The 19,103-nt window shown below is 38.7% G+C and overlaps 4 protein-coding genes across 9 annotated transcripts in view; 3 read left to right on the top strand and 1 right to left on the bottom strand.

Annotated features, from left to right (window-relative positions):
* Positions 1 to 1,070, top strand: part of cdh27 (cadherin 27) — a 34,922-nt gene extending 33,852 nt beyond the window's left edge. For all 4 annotated transcript variants that reach the window (XM_087273140.1, XM_087273142.1, XM_087273139.1 and 1 more), the window contains one exon: positions 805 to 1,070. In XM_087273140.1, the coding sequence (XP_087129266.1) occupies positions 805 to 1,011 (207 nt within the window). In that variant the 3' untranslated portion in view covers positions 1,012 to 1,070. The remainder of the gene's footprint in view (positions 1 to 804) is intronic.
* Positions 1 to 19,103, bottom strand: part of ranbp3a (RAN binding protein 3a) — a 1,280,039-nt gene that overhangs the window by 204,037 nt on the left and 1,056,899 nt on the right. The window lies entirely within an intron of this gene.
* On the top strand, positions 6,083 to 10,378 carry zgc:173548. Its single transcript, NM_001105705.3, is given in 2 exon segments — positions 6,083 to 6,358; positions 9,367 to 10,378. Coding segments are annotated over 2 exon segments (849 nt in total). The 5' UTR covers positions 6,083 to 6,183; the 3' UTR covers positions 10,041 to 10,378.
* si:ch211-253b8.2 overlaps positions 6,083 to 19,103 on the top strand; it is a 14,144-nt gene continuing 1,123 nt past the window's right edge. Inside the window, exons 1-5 of one of the 2 annotated variants that reach the window (XM_087272586.1) lie at positions 6,083 to 7,913; positions 9,195 to 11,600; positions 12,173 to 12,429; positions 13,411 to 13,983; positions 16,451 to 19,103. The exon at positions 16,451 to 19,103 is cut by the window's right edge and continues 1,123 nt beyond it. In XM_087272586.1, the coding sequence (XP_087128712.1) occupies positions 12,240 to 12,429; positions 13,411 to 13,983; positions 16,451 to 16,848 (1,161 nt within the window). In that variant the 5' untranslated portion in view covers positions 6,083 to 7,913; positions 9,195 to 11,600; positions 12,173 to 12,239 and the 3' untranslated portion in view covers positions 16,849 to 19,103. 2 annotated transcript variants of the gene reach the window in all.

The raw sequence follows: 19,103 nt of genomic DNA, 5'->3' as shown, positions 1-19,103 counted from the left end.
GTAGAGTTACTAACACCACAGTAGTTACTAACCGGTTCTCAACTGTGTTATTCAGACAAATGCATACTGCCACACCCCCAACACACCGGTCTTACGGAATTTTGGAGACAAATGTTGGCAGGTAAACCCACCCCCTTTTCAAAACCCAACCGATAATGTTTTAAAAAGCACCGATTGACCAGCGTCCACCGACTTCCCTAAACCCAACCTACAGTGTTTTGAAAAGCCATTTACTGTTATGACATGACTTTACTTGAAGGGGCACATCACCATTAACTCATCCTTAACTGATGAAACTTCAGTGTTTAAACTGATCATGTTGATGTTGACAGAACACTTTTCTATTGTTGTTCAGTGTAACCGCACTAGACTGACGTGCATAAGGAGTTTTGAGTAGTTAAGAATGGGTTAACGATGATGTGTCCCTTCAAGTAAAGTCATATAATTATACTTGACAATATAATATAATAACAATAAGAATGACAATATAATTATACATTATTGTCATGATGGTTAAACTGGGCAAAAAATAATGTGGTAATTAATACATTAATTGCATGTACTAACAAGTAAACAAGATTAAGCTGTTATTCAAACTTGAACTCATGTGGCTCATGTTGTAGTTGAAGTTAGTTCATGATTAGCACACACAATAACTTATCATTAGTCCAAAATAAAGTAATGTTTAGTTTACATATTAATACATGGTTATTCATGTTCTGTTATTGTAAAGTGTTACCAATTCATCTTCCATTTACCAACAGATAAATTCAGAGTTAATTAATTAACTTCTTGGATTTTCAGAGATTACATTTAATGCAATCTCAAGAAAATGAGTTGCTGGATTATGAGCCTCATCTTTACGCCTTTGAGGACAACACAGACAAGCTTGCAGATCTGGACCCCATAGACCTGCCCAGTAATGAGTTTAATCCTGATCTGCTTTCTGACCTTGGACCTGCATTTAAGAAACTGGCTTCTATCTGTAATCCAGGGTCAAAACAGAATTGATGATTGTCTAGTGATCAGTTACTGATCAGTCAGGGTCCAGTTAATTGTTACAAGGGGGGGGGAACAGAAGATTTTAGGTTTAATGTCTTTAAATGTCTTTTTATGTGTCATAATTGCACTGGTCAATTTGATTGGGAATGTTATTTGTTTTTTTTTTTGTTTTTTTTGCTTTAATTTTTTTCAACCCAGGCCCATTCTGAAAACCTAGCCCTTACATTTCTGGAGTGCGCCAAATAGGAGGTATGTTTTTTTTTTTTTTTTTTTTTTGCAATTTTTGTTGTGTAAATCCACCAGAGGTCGCTGTGTACGCTTTTTCAGATCTCAAATTTCTCCTTCGAGTGCCATTCGCACCTGCTGTTCTCATGTAAATCCACCAGAGGCCGCTGTCGGCTGACCAACTATTCAATTCCCCCACCCACTCATACCTGCCAACACTTCCTTTTTTCCTGGGAGTCTCCTATATTTCAGACCCATGTCCCCCCACCCACCCGTTTTGTTATTTCTCTCAGAAAACGTACGTAATTTCACTCTGCGTCGATCCTCAGCTTTTTAGTACAGTCTGTAATACCCCCAGATTGCCAACTTTGGCATAGTACTTATCCGATCAAAACGGTCGGCCGAAACCCAGTCCATAGTACAGTTACTAACACCAGAGTACACTTACTAACCCGGTTCTCAACCGTTATTCAGAAAAACACATACCGCCATACCCCCAACATACTGCTCTCACAGAATTTTATAGACAAATTTTGGCAGGCACGTACCCACCCCCTAAGCCCAACCGATAGTGTTTTAAAAAGCACAGATTGACTAGCGCCCACTAACGTCCCTAAACCCAACCGACAGTGTTTTGAAAAGTGATCCAGAAAAAGAAATGCCCCCTGATTTTCACCACATTCTCACTCTGTTATTTACTTGTTTATTTTATTTTTTGGATTTTGTTTTTGACTTGCCTGCTTTCTGGAATCATTCTTTGCCGGACTCAAACACTGTCAACTCCTATCTGTGTCGCAAATACTTAGACATATGCAACGAGCCACTGGACAAACTAGTAACTGCAGAAAGCCGTCCATACAGAGGTAAGCGGTTAGCTGGTAAAGAAATGGCATCAAAAGGTCTCGTATGGTTTGTTTTAAAGATAAAATGCAGCGATACGTAATTATGGCTACATAATTCTCAATCTCTAGAAATGTATATAGGGCTACGTTTTCAGAATGAGCCTATGTTGTTGTTTTGTTTTGTCTTAAATGGGATAAGTTCTATTTTTTATTTTTGGTGAAAAACTATGCTGCCATGTTAAATGTATATTTTACAATCTAAAGTTTTCAGTTTTTCACTTATTAAAAAAGTTTAATATTTCCTAAAGGTGGAAAAGAGCTACGCATACAGTTAGGTCCATAAACATTTGAACATTGACACAATTCTAACATTTTTGGTTCTATACATAATGACATAAACATAATAGATTTAAAATGAAACTAAGACGTGCAAGATGTACTTTAACTGCATACTGCCAGCTTTAATTTGAGAGTATTTACATCCAAATCAGGTGAAGGCTGTAGGAATTACAACAGTTTGCATATGTGCCTCCCACTTGTTAAGGGTCCAAAAGTAATTGGACAGAATAATAATCATACATCAAACTTTCACTTTTTAATACTTGGTTGCAAATCTTTTGCAGTCAATTACAGCCTGAAGTCTGGAACACATAGACATCAGCAGATGCTGGGTTTCATTGCTAGTGGTGCTCTGCCAGCCCTCTACAGAAACTGTTATTCCTGCTTGTTCCTCTGGGCATTTTCCCTTCAATTTTGTCTTCAGCATGTGAAATGCATGCTCAATTAGATTCAGGTCAGGTGATTGAATTTGCCATTGTATAACATTCCTCTTCTTTCCCCTCAAAAACTCTTTGGTTGCTTTTACAGTATGCATTGGGTATTTCTCTATCTGCATTGTGAAGCGCCTTCCAATGAGTTCTAAATCATTTGGCTTGATATGGGCAGAAAAAAATTGCCTAAAACACTTCAGAATTCATCCTGCTACTTTTGTCAGCAGTCACACCATCAATAAATACAAGAGAACCAGTTCCATTGACAGCCATACATGCCCACTCACTACTACCACCATGCTCCACTGCTTAGGATCATGAGCAGTTCCTTTTCATTCTCTATACTTTTCTCTTCCCATCACTCTGGTAGATGGCCATGCGCCTAGACTGCAGCTCTGCACAAGACGTTTAGCCGTAGAAGAAATGATCGTGCCAAACTGAGCCTGGTTTCTCTGGAGGTTTTTTCTATTTCTTCACTTTCGCCAATTGGTGAAGTTTTTTCCTCGCCACATCAATGGATTTGCTCCTCAGGGTTTGGACTCTCAGTATTGAATATTAACCCACACTGAACGGAGCTAAACTGAACTGAACATAAACTCTGAAAACTGAACTTACACTGTTTCAATTTACTATAATATTCTATGTGAAGCTGCTTTGAGACAATCTACATTGTAAAAGCACTAAATATATAAAGGTGAATTTAAAAAAATTAATTTGTACGAGTTGATTTTGGTCTCATCTATCTATGGGTTGCTGTTCCAGCAATGTGAAGGTTTTTTTAGAATGTGGCCTTTCTGTTTTTGAGGCTCACCAATGGTGTACATCTTGTGGTGAACCTCTCTGTATTCACTCTGGTGAAGTCTTCTCTTGATTGTTGATTCTGACCAGGCACGTGCACACATAGGGCTCAACCTGTGCAGTGCACATGCCCTTTTTAGTCTTGGATAGAAAGTGCCCTTCCAAAATGATCAAAAGTGCCCCCGCGACGTGGCACACCCTCGGTCCCGCCCTTCAGTAGGAGCGCAACAACACCACTGATCAGAACGCGCGCGACAACACCGCTCTTCAGTACGCGCGCAACCCCAACCACCCCCCCAACCCCCCGCTTTTCCAAAAATTTATCCTGCACATGCCCTTTGAACGGTCTTTGCACGGGCCTGATTCTGACACACATACACCTAGCTGGAGAGTGTTGTTGATCTGGCCAACTATTTTCTTTACCAGGGAAAGAACTCTTCAGTCGTTGAAGATTGCAATTAATGAGGGAATAACACACACCTGGCCATGGAACAGCTTAGATGTCAATTGTCTCATTACTTTTGGACCCTTAACAAGTGGGAAGCACATATGCAAACTGTTGTAATTCCTACAGCGTTCACCTGATTTGGATGTAAATACCCTCAAATCAAAGCTGCAGTTAAAGAACATCTTGTTTGTTTCATTTCAAATCCATTGTATTGGTGTATAGCGACAAAAATGTTGGATTTGTGTTGATGTCTAAATATTTATGGACCTATTTGTATATCCATTCACTTTTTCCACAAACCTTTGGTTCACAAGTCCAACTCTTTAACCATTAGGCCATAGCTGCCCCTGTGTACTTTGCATCTGCAAAGACAGGCCATTACTACCTCAGAGAACTTTAATTAACCTGTACTTCATTCTTAGTGTGATCATTTAAACCACAGGTGTCAAACTCTGTTCCTGGAGGGCCACAGCTCGGCACAGTTTAGCTCCAACCCTAATTAAAAACATCTGATCAAATTAATTGAGTGCTTTAGGCTTGTTTGATCCCTACAGGTAGGAGCATTGAAGCAGGGTTGGAACTAAACTCTGCAGAGCTGCGGCCCTCCAGGAATCAGAAATTGACTTTGACACCTCTGGTTTACACAAACGAAACAATATGATTTAAAATATTGTACTCAGGGTTATAAATATGTACATAGAAATATATTTGATAGTGTGATTTTTAAGATGATGTTTGTATGCATTTTAGAAATGTTACTTTCCTTGCATAATTAAGATGCAGAACAAACAAACAAAAAAAAAAAACTACAAAAAGTTGCTGAAATTATGGGTTATTTAAAGATAATGAATGAACGTCAATGTTTTGCTACCTTTGAAGTGGTAATTGATAATTCTTAATGTTTTTTTTATTGGTCACACTTTTTTTTGATGGAGTGTTTGTTGAATTTAAGTTCCAATGCATCTACGTGACAAATAATTCTCATTAGATTATAAGTAGACTGTTAGCTTGGGGTTAGGGTTTTGGTTAGTGTGAGTTAACATGTACTTGCAAAGTTTCTTATAGTCAGTTAAATGTCTGTTGAAGGAGCTGTAGATATTAAGCAGACAGTCTACTAATACTCAAATGGAAAATCAAAATAAAGTGTTACCGTTTTATTTTCAGAGCACTAAAGAAATTGTAATTGATTGCTCAGCATGAATCCTTATATCATCTGGAAATAAAAGCGATTGTTAATAAACATGTAATAATTTAAGTGTGCATTTTGAAAAGACATATACTGTATGTCCTATAAAAATCTAGACTTAATTGATTAATTAAAACATATTATTACTTTTTACATCGCTTTGGTGCATTTCTCAGATCAGAATTAAAATTTGCAAAACAGGAAGTGCACTTCTCAAAACATCATGTACAAATAGCAAAACACCATGGATTACCTGCAAAAGCAAGTCGCTTCCACAGAAATAGCCAATACATAAACCATACTGTATGTTTTGTGAAAGAAATGCTAACATGTAAGATTTCAACACCCTCAAGAGTCTCCTAAATCGAAATCTAGAAAAATAAACAAAGATTTTGAAAAAGATAGCTACTGTGTTTTGTGATTGTTTTATACAGCAATGATAGTCTTGTCCATTCATCCAAAAATCCATCATAACCATCAACTCTGTCAGAGGAATATTTTGATAATTGATTTAGCTATTTTACATGTTTAGCAATTGTTCGTTAGATGTTAAATGTAGGCTAATTGTCCCAATCGTCTGCTAAAATGAAAATGTGAGATTTGCTATGTCTGATTGTGTTGATACAGTGATGGCAAAGTCAGGTTCCATTATTTTTCTGTTATTTTTAAGAGAAAGGTTGCATTGTAGCTTTGTACAAGATTAACAAATGTATAATTTCTCTCAGTAAATGTTTATTTATTCACTTCCGACTACAGCTCAGGAGATGGCGGTATATGCACCTTAAAAGCGATTCACCAATAAACACGAGAAGAAGAAGAAAAAGCAGCGTCAGAAAAAGGACTAGAAAAAGTTGTTGCAACTTGCAAGAGGCTTAAAACGCTGTGATTTCTAACAACAATAACTTAACCACGATGGCACTGGGCTCTTTTTATTCACTTTTGGTGAGTCGCATGATGGCAGTAGCCGATGAAATATTCGACTCTGTAAAAGAGAGCATAATTGAATATGAGCAGGAGATTGAACGACTGAGGCAGGAGAACTGCTGTCTGAGGAGCAGAAGATGCAGGTGTGTGGAAACATGCAATGGTCAGTATTGTATAATTATTGTTCCTAAATGATCTTATCATGCTTTTATGTTATAGGCAGGGACTAGTGTAAACAATTGTAGTGGAACTGTTCTGTTTATTGAGGTAAACTTGGGGTTTATTTATATTCGCATATACGTACAGTGACAACTCGTGACATGCTCTTATATTGTTTAGCATAACTTAGTACTTTAAATATTGGGTCTGACATGACATGCAAGTAAGGTTTTTAAACAGCATTACCACTAGTTATTTGACTGAACAGTCTTGTACTTTGATATTCATTGGCTGCTAAAATGATTTCTCTATTTAGAATTTATAAAGAATACTCTTCTGAAATTATATTATTGACGAGAAAGTCTAATTGTGTGAATATAAAGCCAACTTTACCTCTGTGTTTTGTTTGGAGTACCTTATAAACTGACTTTAGTTCTAACTAGCTTTACTATTTTTTGTTTTAAGGATTCCATATAACAATAATATATTATGTATATATAAGCTGGTTATGCTCTATATATTTTTTATGAACACCAGCATTTTTATGTGGTTTTAAAAGGTTTAGATAATTGATGTGTTTAAAATAGAACCTGATAATTTCAGTATTTAGGGTAAAGCTGGTTTTATATTCATTCATTTTTGAACAGTGATAATTTCTGATATGCTACTTTCAATATTCCGCCTGAAATCGTGTGCAAGTGTGACTTCAAAACAATAATGGCATGATTTAATTTAGTGTTTCTTAACCACGTTCCTGGAGGACCCCTAGCTTTACATTTTTTAGATCCTTTGTCTGTCACACCTATTACAGGTTATTGGCCCTGTTTACATTAATACGTTTTAGTTTTAAAACGCATAACTTTTGCTATGGTTACGCCTTTCGTCCACACTACCCCGGAGTTTTTGAGCCCCAAAAACTGAGCTTTTTGGAAACACTGAACAGGCCATTTTGGTTTTAAAATGCTGCTGCTCTATGTCAGTGTGGATGGGGGAAAATGGAGACATTTGAAAATGGAAGCATGGCTGCAGACATTCTCCTGATTGGGGCTTTTTCTCAATACCAAGTACACAAAGTTCAGTCTTGCATCCTTTCCTTGTAAGTTCTGACTTTGTAAGTTTGAAATGGAAAACAAAGTCCCGAGGACAAATGGGGTAAATCCTAAAAGGGAACAGTGTACTTTAAAACATCATTCACATCACCCTCCCTGCTAAAAAAACAAACAAAAAAAAAACAGCTTAAACTAGCCTAAGCTAGTTTTAGCTGGTCGGCCAGTCTGGAAAATGACCAGCTAAATCCAACTTGACCACCCTGGTTTAAGCTGGGCATAGTTGGTTTTGGCAGGGCTCCCAGTCTGGCTAGGCTGGTCAAGCTGGATTTAACTGGTCATCTTCCAGCCTGACCAGCTAGAGAAATGCTGGAAATCAGTATGGAATGGCCGAAACCCCTCTAAAGTCAGGCTGGTTGACCAGCTAAAACCAGTCAACCAGCTTTGGTTGTTCTTTTCAGCAGGGCTGGCTATGTTGTTTCACTATTTTAACAATATATTTTTAATTTTGATGTTAACAACTTAACAGACACCAAAAATGTTGAGGCGTCGTGTAGCTGCATATTTATATGACTGCCATCTTCACTGTATGTATATTTATAACAAAGCAGAGTCTATAAAACAGATGCCTCCGTTCATTTTCATTGAAAATATGAATACCCTGTCTCTTTTGCTGATTATTCATTTTCTTTTCGGCTTAGTTCCTTTTTTTATCCGGGGTTGCCACAGCGGAATGAACCAACTTATCCAGCACATTTTTAAGCAGCGGATGCCCTTCCAGCCACAACCCATCTCTGGAAAACATTCAAACACACTCATTCACACTCATACACTACGGACAATTTAGCCTACCCAATTCACCTGTACCGCATGTCTTTGGGCTGTGGGGGAAACCGGAGCACCCAGAGGAAACCCACACGAACGCAGGGAGAACATGCAAACTCGAACTAGCGACCTTCTCGCTGTGAGGCGACAGCCCTACCTACTGCGACACCTTTGCTGATTAGTAGTTTTAATAATCAATAATGGCCATTATAAAAGTAGAACGTACAGCTAGTTCATACAATAAAGGAAATTAAGGCAAGCAATCAGTCAGCTCAGCCAATCAGTCATCTTTGCGCTTAGCCAAGACTGAACAAGTAATAGATTCAAAAGACCAAACAGTTGTTAGATAGAGACAAGATTAATTAAATGTCCCGTTTAGCAACTATAGTTGGGTGAAATTTAGCGGAAGATCGGTGAAAGACCATCCGCCACTGCTCTCATCTAGGAAGGTGTGCTCAAATCACCATGTTGTCCTCCAGAATTAATAGCAAAAGAGAAAAATAGAGTGGAAATTAGCTGATGCGGTTAACACAGTTTGGTCTGAACATCGCACTATGTGGATTTAAAAAAGAAATAGTGTGATTTATAAAGTTTATACGCAAAGTTTTTGTGCGTACGCAGCGTTGATACATAAGGCCCCTGGTGTTCCTCCAGGAACGTGGTTGAGAAACACTGATTTAATTGACTGTGAACAATGTTGTACCTTTATAGCCATTGGCGTATTTTAAAGCCTGTTGAGAAGAAGTCTGTATGTGTAAATATAGAACCAAATTTACCTCAATAATTTGTGCGTTGATCAAGGAAATTGTTTACTTTTTTTTTTGGCCCACATCTTGGATTTAAGAAATATACTGACAACTCTGATAAATATTATGATAACCTATGACATGTAGCGGAATGACAATAAAGCTCGACTTGACTTGATAATATGAATAATAAGTCAATCAGGTGCTCATTATGCCTGTTAAGGGGTTAAATTGAAAAAAAAAAACATTTTAAATGATTCTTAAGTTCTTTGGCTTTTTAAATTTCACTTTTAAAGATTTAATAATACACAGCTTTTTCACATTAATGTTGATATTTTTGTGACATTGCTATCGTTTTGTAATTTTAAATTAATCTTGCGGCTCATGTTGCACAGATACTTCAAGTCCGAGAGATGAAGTACTGCAGGGTCAGAGCGGTTCACAGCTCTCAGAAATTCGAATGAAATTGGAGGTTGCCACTGTGATGTCCCCTGATCCTTCGGGTCAAGCTGTTTCCATTGTTTCTTCCCTTTCTGAAGACGTCACTGAGCAGGAACCAGATCAGTGCCTCCAGATTCTGCCAAAGGAAATGGTGAAGAGTGAAGATAGTGGCGGTACAGATGCATTGATCACAGTTAAGTCTGAGCTGTTTGATCATCAAACCAGTGAAATGAATTCATTTGCAGCGCTGCCTGACCGCATCTATCAAGTTGACTATCTGATAAGTGAACAAGACGTTCAAACTGACCTCGAAACCTTTAACAAGAAGATCCGGAAGGGTCGGCAAAAACAGAAGAGTGTGATATGCAAGATTTGCGGAAAGTCTTTCAAGAGCAAAGAACATTTGCAGAGTCACGTAATATTGCATCAGAACGAGAGGCCTTTCTCCTGTGCTTCATGCGGGATTCGTTTTAAGACGAAATTCAACTTGAAAGAACACGAGCGAATCCATTCAGGGGACTATCGATACAGCTGCCCGCGGTGTGGAAGAGGCTTTTCCCGATCGAATCATGTCAGAAACCATCTCAAATCTGCGCGCTGTTTTCTGATTGAGTCTCTAAACCACTAACAAGTACTACATTTTAGTACTTAATTGGAGATAAGACACTAAAACAAAAGAGAGATTTTGATTGAAAACAAGTTACTTGATATTGGTCGCTCTTGGTCTGACTTGTTTGGTTGTTGGATTTGAGAAATGATCATCGTTAAAGCTCTGGAATATGTCTTTTATAATTTCGATGTCATTTTCTGGTCAAATTGTTTCTGTATCAAATAATATTCCACCTTACATGTTTACCTTAGTTTATACTGTAGTGAAATGTTCAAAATATTTGAGATGACAATCGGGGTGATTCTGTTATATGGAATTATAAAAGTTCTGGAAAAATAAACTACAGTTCTGAAAAAGTCTTGAAAATTTGTTTACTAAATGTCTGTATACTTGAATATGTTTTGCTTGGTAATATTGGCAGGGTTCGACTTGCCACGGAACGTTTAATTTCTGGAATATCATGGAATTTTAGATGGTCTATTGAAGTAAGACATGGAATTTTGAAATTATTTTAAGTCATGGAATGTTAGGGATTTTTACCAACGTACACTACCTGACAAAAGTCACTTATTCAAGTTTTAGGAACAACAAATAATAACTTGACTTCCAGATTATAATAAAAATACTTTTATGATACAAAAATGGTTTCTCCTGTGTTTCTCATCTAAATTTCGCCGAAATTTTCCAATAATTGGGAGGAAGAAGTCTGCTGACACTGTGCTGAAAACTTCGGAAGCATGCCATGGTTAACCCTGCTCTGAAAAAAGTGTTGCATGCAGAACTGTTGCAAACAATTTATTTGTGTTGAATATAAACAAACAAATTAAGTTTATTAATGTTCAACTTAATTTGTTCGTTTAAATTCAACACTAATAAATTGTTTACAACCACCTTACGTAAAAAAAATTGAGTAAATCCAAGGAGTCATCTCTGAATATTTTTTTTCAGTGTGAGCAAATACCTTAAAACTCTGTTACATTGATTCATTCATTCATTTGCTTGTTGGCTTAGTCCCTTTATTAATCTGGGGTCGCCACAGTGGAATGAACCGCCAATTTATCCAGCACATTTTTACGCAGCGGATGCCCTTCCCATCTCTGGGAAACATCCACACACACACTTATACACTACGGACAATTTTGTGTTACATTTAACCCCGCGTAACTTTGTGCCCTGCACTCCCTTATGTTTTTACATTTTTGAGCTAGATGCTGATTTTCAAAAAGGTGGAGTGTTCATTTTAGTAGAGTAGATCAGATTATTTTAAGACCAAAGAGCAGACATACAATACTCAATTCTGTTGTTTATTTGAAAGGAAACAGGGTTGTGTGAAATACGTCAACAGCTGAGCTTGCTGTTATAGAAAGCAAATTTCAGAACATATATATGTGGCACACTTTAAACAAAGGAAGAGTCTGGTAAAAAAAAACAAAATTAGTTTTAAACTTCATAAAGTGTAGAGGACTCGGAAATGGGAAGTAAACAGACTGAAATCGTTTCCCACTCCAGTACATGAGATGGCGGTATGCAGCTAAAAATTTGGCGCAACCCGCTAATAAACACAAGGAAGAAGAAAAGGTGAGGAAGATATAACTCGGATGAGAATAGGTCACACTGGACTCAATCATACATTACATAAAATAGGGAAACACCCAACTGGGCAATGTATACATTGTAATCAACAAGAAACAATAGAACATATTTTATTTCACTGTAGTAAATATAATAAAGAGCGAAACAATCTTATTCAGTCAGTTAAAAAGAGCAAACTTCAGCATTTTACATTGGCAGGTTTATTAGGAAACAAATCTAGTGAGGTATATAATGATATAATTAAATTTATTAAAGAAACCCAGTTAGAGGAAAGAATATAAGAGATAATATCAGAAGAATTGTTAGTCAACCCATCCCCCATTTTGATTAAATTTTATTACTATTATTAAATTTTTTTTTTTTTTTTTTTTTTTTTTTTTCCTTTCCTCTCTCCCCCTCCCCTCACAATTTCCTCCCCCTTTCTGTCCCTTCATGTAATTTATACACTTCAGAAAGTATTAAACTAGTTCCATACTCCATTCCAGTCGGTGGCGGTAATGCACCTATAAGTCTGGTTGCCAACCGCCAGTAAAACCCAAAGAAGAAGAAGAAGAAAGGTGAGGAAGAAGAAAGGACGCTGTGAGGATACGGAAGAAGAACGAGTTTGTTACAAAAGCAACCAAAATGGGACTTGTGTCTATTCATTCTTTCTTATTGAAGCGCATGACTGCAGTAGCCGAAGAGATATTCGACGCTGTCAAAGGCAGCATAACTGAATACGAGCAGGAGATCGAGCGTCTGAAGCAGGAGAACTGCTGTCTCAGGAACACGCTGAGTCAAAGCAGAGTCTGCAGCCGTGCAGAAGCACACCATGGTTAGTCTTGTGATTTGCTTAATATTCCCTTTATTTCCTACTTATAAAATTTTCAATAAAAGTCGCATACTTATTAAGCGTTAGCTGTCGAACTACTGTAATTATTTTACGTATTTTATTTTTTTTTACCACGTAACCATTGTAGTAAAGTTATCTGTCAGTCTGTTTACATGGTATCAGCTGTTGGTACTTAAAATATATCAGATTAAATTAATGAACATCGATATTATTTAAAGTGCTATATTAATAGTTGTTAAAATATTTAAAATAAGATTTATAACACTATAATTTAACTCGTATAGAATGCAAGAGCTGTCATATTTTCTGTTTATGTTATATGAATTAATTTCAGATCTTTTAATAAAACCTTTAAATGTTTTTGATTGTTAATTAGTTTATTTTAAGGATGAACCGATATGGTTTTTTGGGCCGACATCGATAACCGATAACTCTTAAGATTTGGAGGCTGATAACCAATATATTATAGATATAAATATTTACAACACAACTGATTTTATTTTAAAAACTTAATCAATCCTGATTTGTTGGTAAATGGGTTGCTGATCCATTCCTTGGCAGTTTGCGGGTTCTTTTCTGGATCTTTCCCCTTGGCAAAGAATCTTTCTAAAAACATCTGTTTCTTACACATTTGTGGGTAAAATTTTGACGCTCAAGTGACCGAAATGTAAGCGAGAGAATACCGTAATTTTTCAAAATAATAGATTTCAGACTTTCAGATTTCAAAGATCGTTCAGACTCAGATAATAAATAAAACAGAAAAAGTGAATGTTTTCATGCGACCTTGTACCAATTTATTCCACGGACCTGTAACGGTCTGCGGCCTGGTTATTGAGGACCACTGCTCTTAAATATCATAGGAACAAAACCTTTGTGGTGTGTTTTAGACTTTATCAAAGAGAAATGAGTTTTCAATGTAATATTGAATTAAACTGAATATTATTTATGCTTCATGTCACACAGATACTCCAATGCCCGAAGGTGAAGTCACGCAAGCTCCCTTGGCTTCAGACATCTCAGAAATACGAGTAAAGATGGAGGTTGCTGCTGTACCAATGAGCAATGCTTCGACCAGCACTTCTCCCATTTCTGAAGAGTATAAATGGTGTGAACCACATCACTACCAGTCAAATCTGCCAAACGTGCTGTTGAGGAATGAAGAGAATCTTGGGATAGATACTCAATCATCAGTCACAGTTAAGTCAGAGCAGTCTGATAATCAAGATAATCATTCATACTCTGCTGCAGTGGAGGTTTGCATCGATTCCCAAACTGAATATCCAGCACCTCAACAAGATCCCACGTCTTTTCCACTTTACACTGAGACTTCTAATGAGACGAGACCAAAGGCTGGTGGTCAGCGTCAACAGAATATATTATTTTGCAGGTTTTGCAGAAGGCTCTTCCGCACCAGAGGACGCTTGCAGAAACACCTGTTAGTGCACAAGAATGATGTATATTTATGGAACAGTGCCCCATCTGGGAGTCGATTCAAATCCAAAATCCATTTGAAGCCACAGGAGAGGCTGAACACAGGTGATTATTGGTTCAGCTGCCTTGAGTGTGTAAAAAAAAAAAAAAAAAACAAGTGTTTATTTTTGCAACTTATACAAACATTTAAATTAAAAAGTATTTGATTCTAGATTTATCGTTGTTTATATATATATATATATATATATATATATATATATATATATATATATATATATATATATATATAGAGGTCTCGATGGAGAGGGTTGTAAAAATTCCGTCATAACCTATTATTGACCGTCAATTAATTTGCATATTTTCTAATTGCTTTTTTCATTCATATTTCAATAATGAACTTGCACGACGAGCATATAGGCTAAATTATTCATTTATTTATTTGACAAATGAACAATAACTCATCTGCCTTACCTCATATCTTCCTCCTGTGTCGATCTGAACTGGGTGCTTGCCTGTGTGTAATCAAGCGCATCAAGAGAAACTGATGCAGAGTCAGTTGTCATAAAATGATGTGTCTTTGCCTCGGAAAGTCGACTTCTCGTGACAGTTTTAAATTTGTTCTGGAGGCTGAAGCCGCGTTCTGCTGCCACACTGGAGAGTTCTTGCCTGAAGCGGCCTGACTCTACAGACAGACTCAGGCCAGATATGGTTAACAGGAAGCGGGCCAGTGCTTTACAGCCGCATCACAAACCCATGTGCGGGTGCGAGCTGCAGGCCATACTCGGACTGGATTACACTTGCCTATGCCAAGTCGGAGCCGGAGGCGCCGAAGGGCAGCCGAGCTCAGGTCGATTACTACCTGCTATCTGGAGTAGCGCCACTTCAGCCAGCGTTTTGTAGTTAGGAAACATTTCTCCTAATGAAGTGATCAGAAGTTTGGTGGATTTTCTGAATGTGGGATTTCCCGGTCTTGCAAACACTCGTTTCACCGGGAAAAAATACTGCAGCACGCGCTTCTTCAGCACCAGGGGTGTGGCTTCACCCCTCTGCTTCGGTAGTGCATGGTGCTCACAACGCACTCCAAACCACCTGACCTCTTTGTTGCCACTTGGTTGGCCTGTAACAACAGCTGTCGGTGACTGAGGATTCTTGTCTGTTTGTTCTTCATCGTCCACTGCATCACTTCCTCTTTTTTTCACCTCTTAATATTAATATCACAACTATTTGGCCGTTTAAAGAACCTTTTCACACTCAGCTGCTGTGAGATTTTTGCAACTGTATGCAGCGGTGACAAAGAGGAGACAAAACAAGGGCAATCGCCATCAGCTGGACAGGAGTGGGAATTACAGTTAGCTACAAATTACAATAGATCACCCTCAGCATAATCCGTCAAAATGACGGGTCACCTTCAGATTTTTCCGTCACTGCTGAAAAAAATCTGTCAATGACGGAAAATATTCAGTTAACGCGACCTCTGAGATATATGTATATATATATTATATATATATATATATATATATATATATATATATATATATATATATATATTATATACATACACACACACATATACACATAATAAATTACAAACATATATACATTAATAGAACAGAGTAAAAGACGGAAGATCCGAACTTAATGATCACACTTGTTTATCAAGCATGTGTTTACATTGAAAAACAATACACTGTAAAAAAATGCTGGGTTCTACAAGCGATTGGTGTTGGGACTACATGAATGGATTAACTTAGGGTGCTTTCACACCTACACTTTTGTTTCGGAACGTATCTCGTTTGCCCAGTTAGCGCGGTTTGTTTGGCATATGTGAACAGGGCAATCGCGCTCTGTTCCGCGCCAAAGTAATCGCTCCAAGATCGCTTGAATGAGGTGGTCTCGGCTCGATTGAAACGAACCCTGGAGTGGTTTGATTGCAGTGAGAAAGCGATCCAATCCGAGCGCTGTAATATCACAGTGTTTTATGGATATGTAATAGGCTTACGGCTATATGAAGAGAGAATTATGAGTAGGGCGGGAAGTTTTGCGAGTTTTCCGGATGCCCGCAAACGAGTAATGATCTCCCGGTAATCTTGCGTTTCCCTCCCGGTCCTCAAATAGGCATCTCGAGCACCCTTCTCACCCCTCCCCACCGCATCTCTCCTCAGACACGTCGCGCGCGCCCACCCTGTCAATCACCACCAAACCACCACCTCTCCTGACAGCTTAGCGGGACTCTGCAAAATAAACCCTGAAACTCTGACCAATGTAAGGAGAGTTTACTCGCACGTGACTTGTTTTAGCTCATTTGGTCCGATTAGAAACTTTGCAGTGTGAAAGCGAACCGCTCCAAGAGCAAAGAGCAACAATGTAACAAATGTAATCTCTGTTTTGGAACAACTGAATCGATTCACAGGTGTAAAAGCACCCTTATATATTTTTTTTTCAAATTTAAGTGGATTAAACATAAAACGAGTTGTTATTTCATCATATTATTATAAGTAGTGAATAATGAGTGTAGAAAGGTAGCGCATTGTAGAGGAAAAACGCGCCTAACAGTACATTTATTTATCTACAGAAAGACAAGCAGAGACAAATTGGACTGGAGAACTGGCAGGCTCGCAGCGCTCCCATCATGTGGAAACAAACCAACGCAACTCTGACAAATTAAGTTCATCCGATCAACAACATGGGAATTATCCTTTCTACTGCAAGGTATGCGACAGACCTTTCAGACGTCAAAAGAGCATGCAAAACCACATGCTTTTGCACCAGGATGAGCGAAACTACGCTTGTCAGTTCTGCGGGAGGAAATTCCATAAGAGCTGGCATCTGGCAGAACATTTGCGGATTCACACCGGAGAAAAACCATTTGGATGCAGTGAATGCGGAAAGAGGTTTGTTCAGTGGAATCAGGCAAGATCACACATAATCAAGCACCACGAAGGAAACATGTCTCTGTTGACAAAGGCATGATCCTGTAACCTGCTTTCTGCTGTTATCTCTTGTTCATCTTGAAAATTCAGTCAGTCATAATTTAGAATTTTAAACGTTGGGTCACATTTGTGCCATGGATTTTGTAGATATATACATTCCTCATTCCCAATGTCTGTCATTTGCAAAATAATGATAACTTTATTATTATGTTCATGTAATATGACTAATATTTATTGTTTCAAAGCATCTTTACAGTAAAAATATATACACTCCAGTACTAATTTGGGAAATTTCATAGGTCTTTATTGTGTGGTTCTTTTGAATGTTTCATTAAACATTAGACTTCAGTATGTTTGTCTTTATTTGCCAAGCAAGCAAACCAAAGGCAACTCTTATAATATAAACAGCTTCAGAAATCTGGTTGTTTGAGAGTGGTCTCAATGGTTAATTATAAATCGTATATAAATTATATATAAAGGCTATCCGAATCATGCCCAGGCGCATCTCCTGGTTTGTTTGTTGAGTATGAGTGCTCTGAATTGTGCCTGTGCATTGTTCAGTTGGCCGGCCTTGACCTGGTTGGAAGAGGTGTGCCAGAGCGCAGTTCGGTCGGGCTTTGACACGTAAATTAGAGCTGCACAATTAATCGTTAAAAGATCACGATCTCGAGTCGACCCCCTAGACGATCTTAATCCAGCATTTCTACCATTCTGCCAATCACATTTTCAAGTTCAGGAGAGAAGAAAAGGCGGCCGCAAGAGTCTTTTCATTGTTTCACATACAGTGACATTGACACCTCCAAATGATGTTAAAAGAGTCACATACTGTATTTATAAGGTATAATTCACTTAAAATGTCATTTTTGTCTTTATATATTGATGTTTTCGTGGCCGGGAAATCACACGTGATGTGAGCTGCTGACCGTGAGCTGTTATCACAGAGAGAGAGCGCGCGCTACTTAATAATAGACGTGCGCGTGTCTACTTTCAAGAGTTCACACTTAGCTGATGATTAATTATAAAAGCTTGTTTGGCATGCTGTCCCGGGGAGGAGAGCCCTGAGCTCATGAGATCCTCGAGCTCAGGGCTCCCTCCCGTTGCAAGGTGGGAGGGGAGTTTGAGCTCAGGTAGATCTCGAGAACTCCCCTGCTGTAGCAAGTGATTCCTCTTGAAGATAACTACGTACTAGAAGCGTGTCTATGGTGCCAATTTGGATTGTTCAATTGACTTAGGGTGCTTTCACACCTGCACTTTTGTTTCGGAACGTATCTCGTTTGCCTAGTTAGCGCGGTTCGATTGGCATATGTGAACAGGGCAATCGCGCTCTGTTCCGCGCCAAAGTAATCGCTCCGAGATCGCTTGAATGAGGTGGTCTCGGCTCGATTGAAACGAACCCTGGAGCGGATCGATTGCAGTGAGAAAGCGATCCGATCCGAGCGCGGTTATATCACAGTGTTTTATAGATATGTAATAGGCTTACGGCTATATGAAGAGAGAATTATGAGTAGGGCGGGAAGTTTCGCGAGTCTCCGGATACCCGCAAACGAGTGATGATCTCCCGGTAATCTCGCGTCCCCCTCCGGTCCTCAAATAGGCATCGTTGCGCACCCTTCTCACCCCTCCCTCCCTTCTCCCTCCACCCCTTCTCATCCGTCTCTCCTCAGACACGTCGCGCGCGCTCACCCTGTCAATCACCACCAAACCACCACCTCTCCTGACAGCTTAGCGGGACGCTGCAAAATAAACCCTGACACTCTGACTAATGTGAGGAGAGTTTACTCGCACGTGACTTGTTTTAGCTCTTTTGGTCCGATTAGAAACTTTGCAGTGTGAAAGCGAACCGCTCCAAGAGCAAAGAGCAACAATGTAACAATTGTAATCTCTGTTTCGGAACAACTGAATCGATTCACAGGTGTGAAAGCACCCTTAATTGCATGTTTTTAGGCGGTGGGAGGAGACCGGGGAACCTGGGGGAAACCCACGTGAGCACGGGGAGAAGTGCAAACTCCACACAGAAATGTCTGCTAGTTTGGTAAAGCCAGGAACCAGAGACATTCTTGCTGTGAGGCAACAGTGCTACGCACTGGGCCACCGTGTCACCCGTCTAAGAAGGAGGAGTAGGGGAGGAAGGTGGGACTCTTCAAAACGAAGATAGCAGTGGAATGAAACCCATGGTATTTATAGTAGTTTAGGAGTCATCTGGTTGGAGCGTAGTGATTTGGATAATGCAGATCCAGCCGCTAGCAATCATAAGCATGTGATCCTCTTGAAATTTGTTTATACATAAACTTGCAT

The sequence above is a fragment of the Danio rerio genome, chromosome 11 (assembly GCF_052040795.2).
Source record: "Danio rerio strain M-AB ecotype USA chromosome 11, GRCz13ab, whole genome shotgun sequence".
Classification (NCBI taxonomy): domain Eukaryota; kingdom Metazoa; phylum Chordata; class Actinopteri; order Cypriniformes; family Danionidae; genus Danio; species Danio rerio.
Note: the sequence above shows the minus strand (reverse complement) of the source record. Positions and strands in the feature narration are given on the sequence as shown.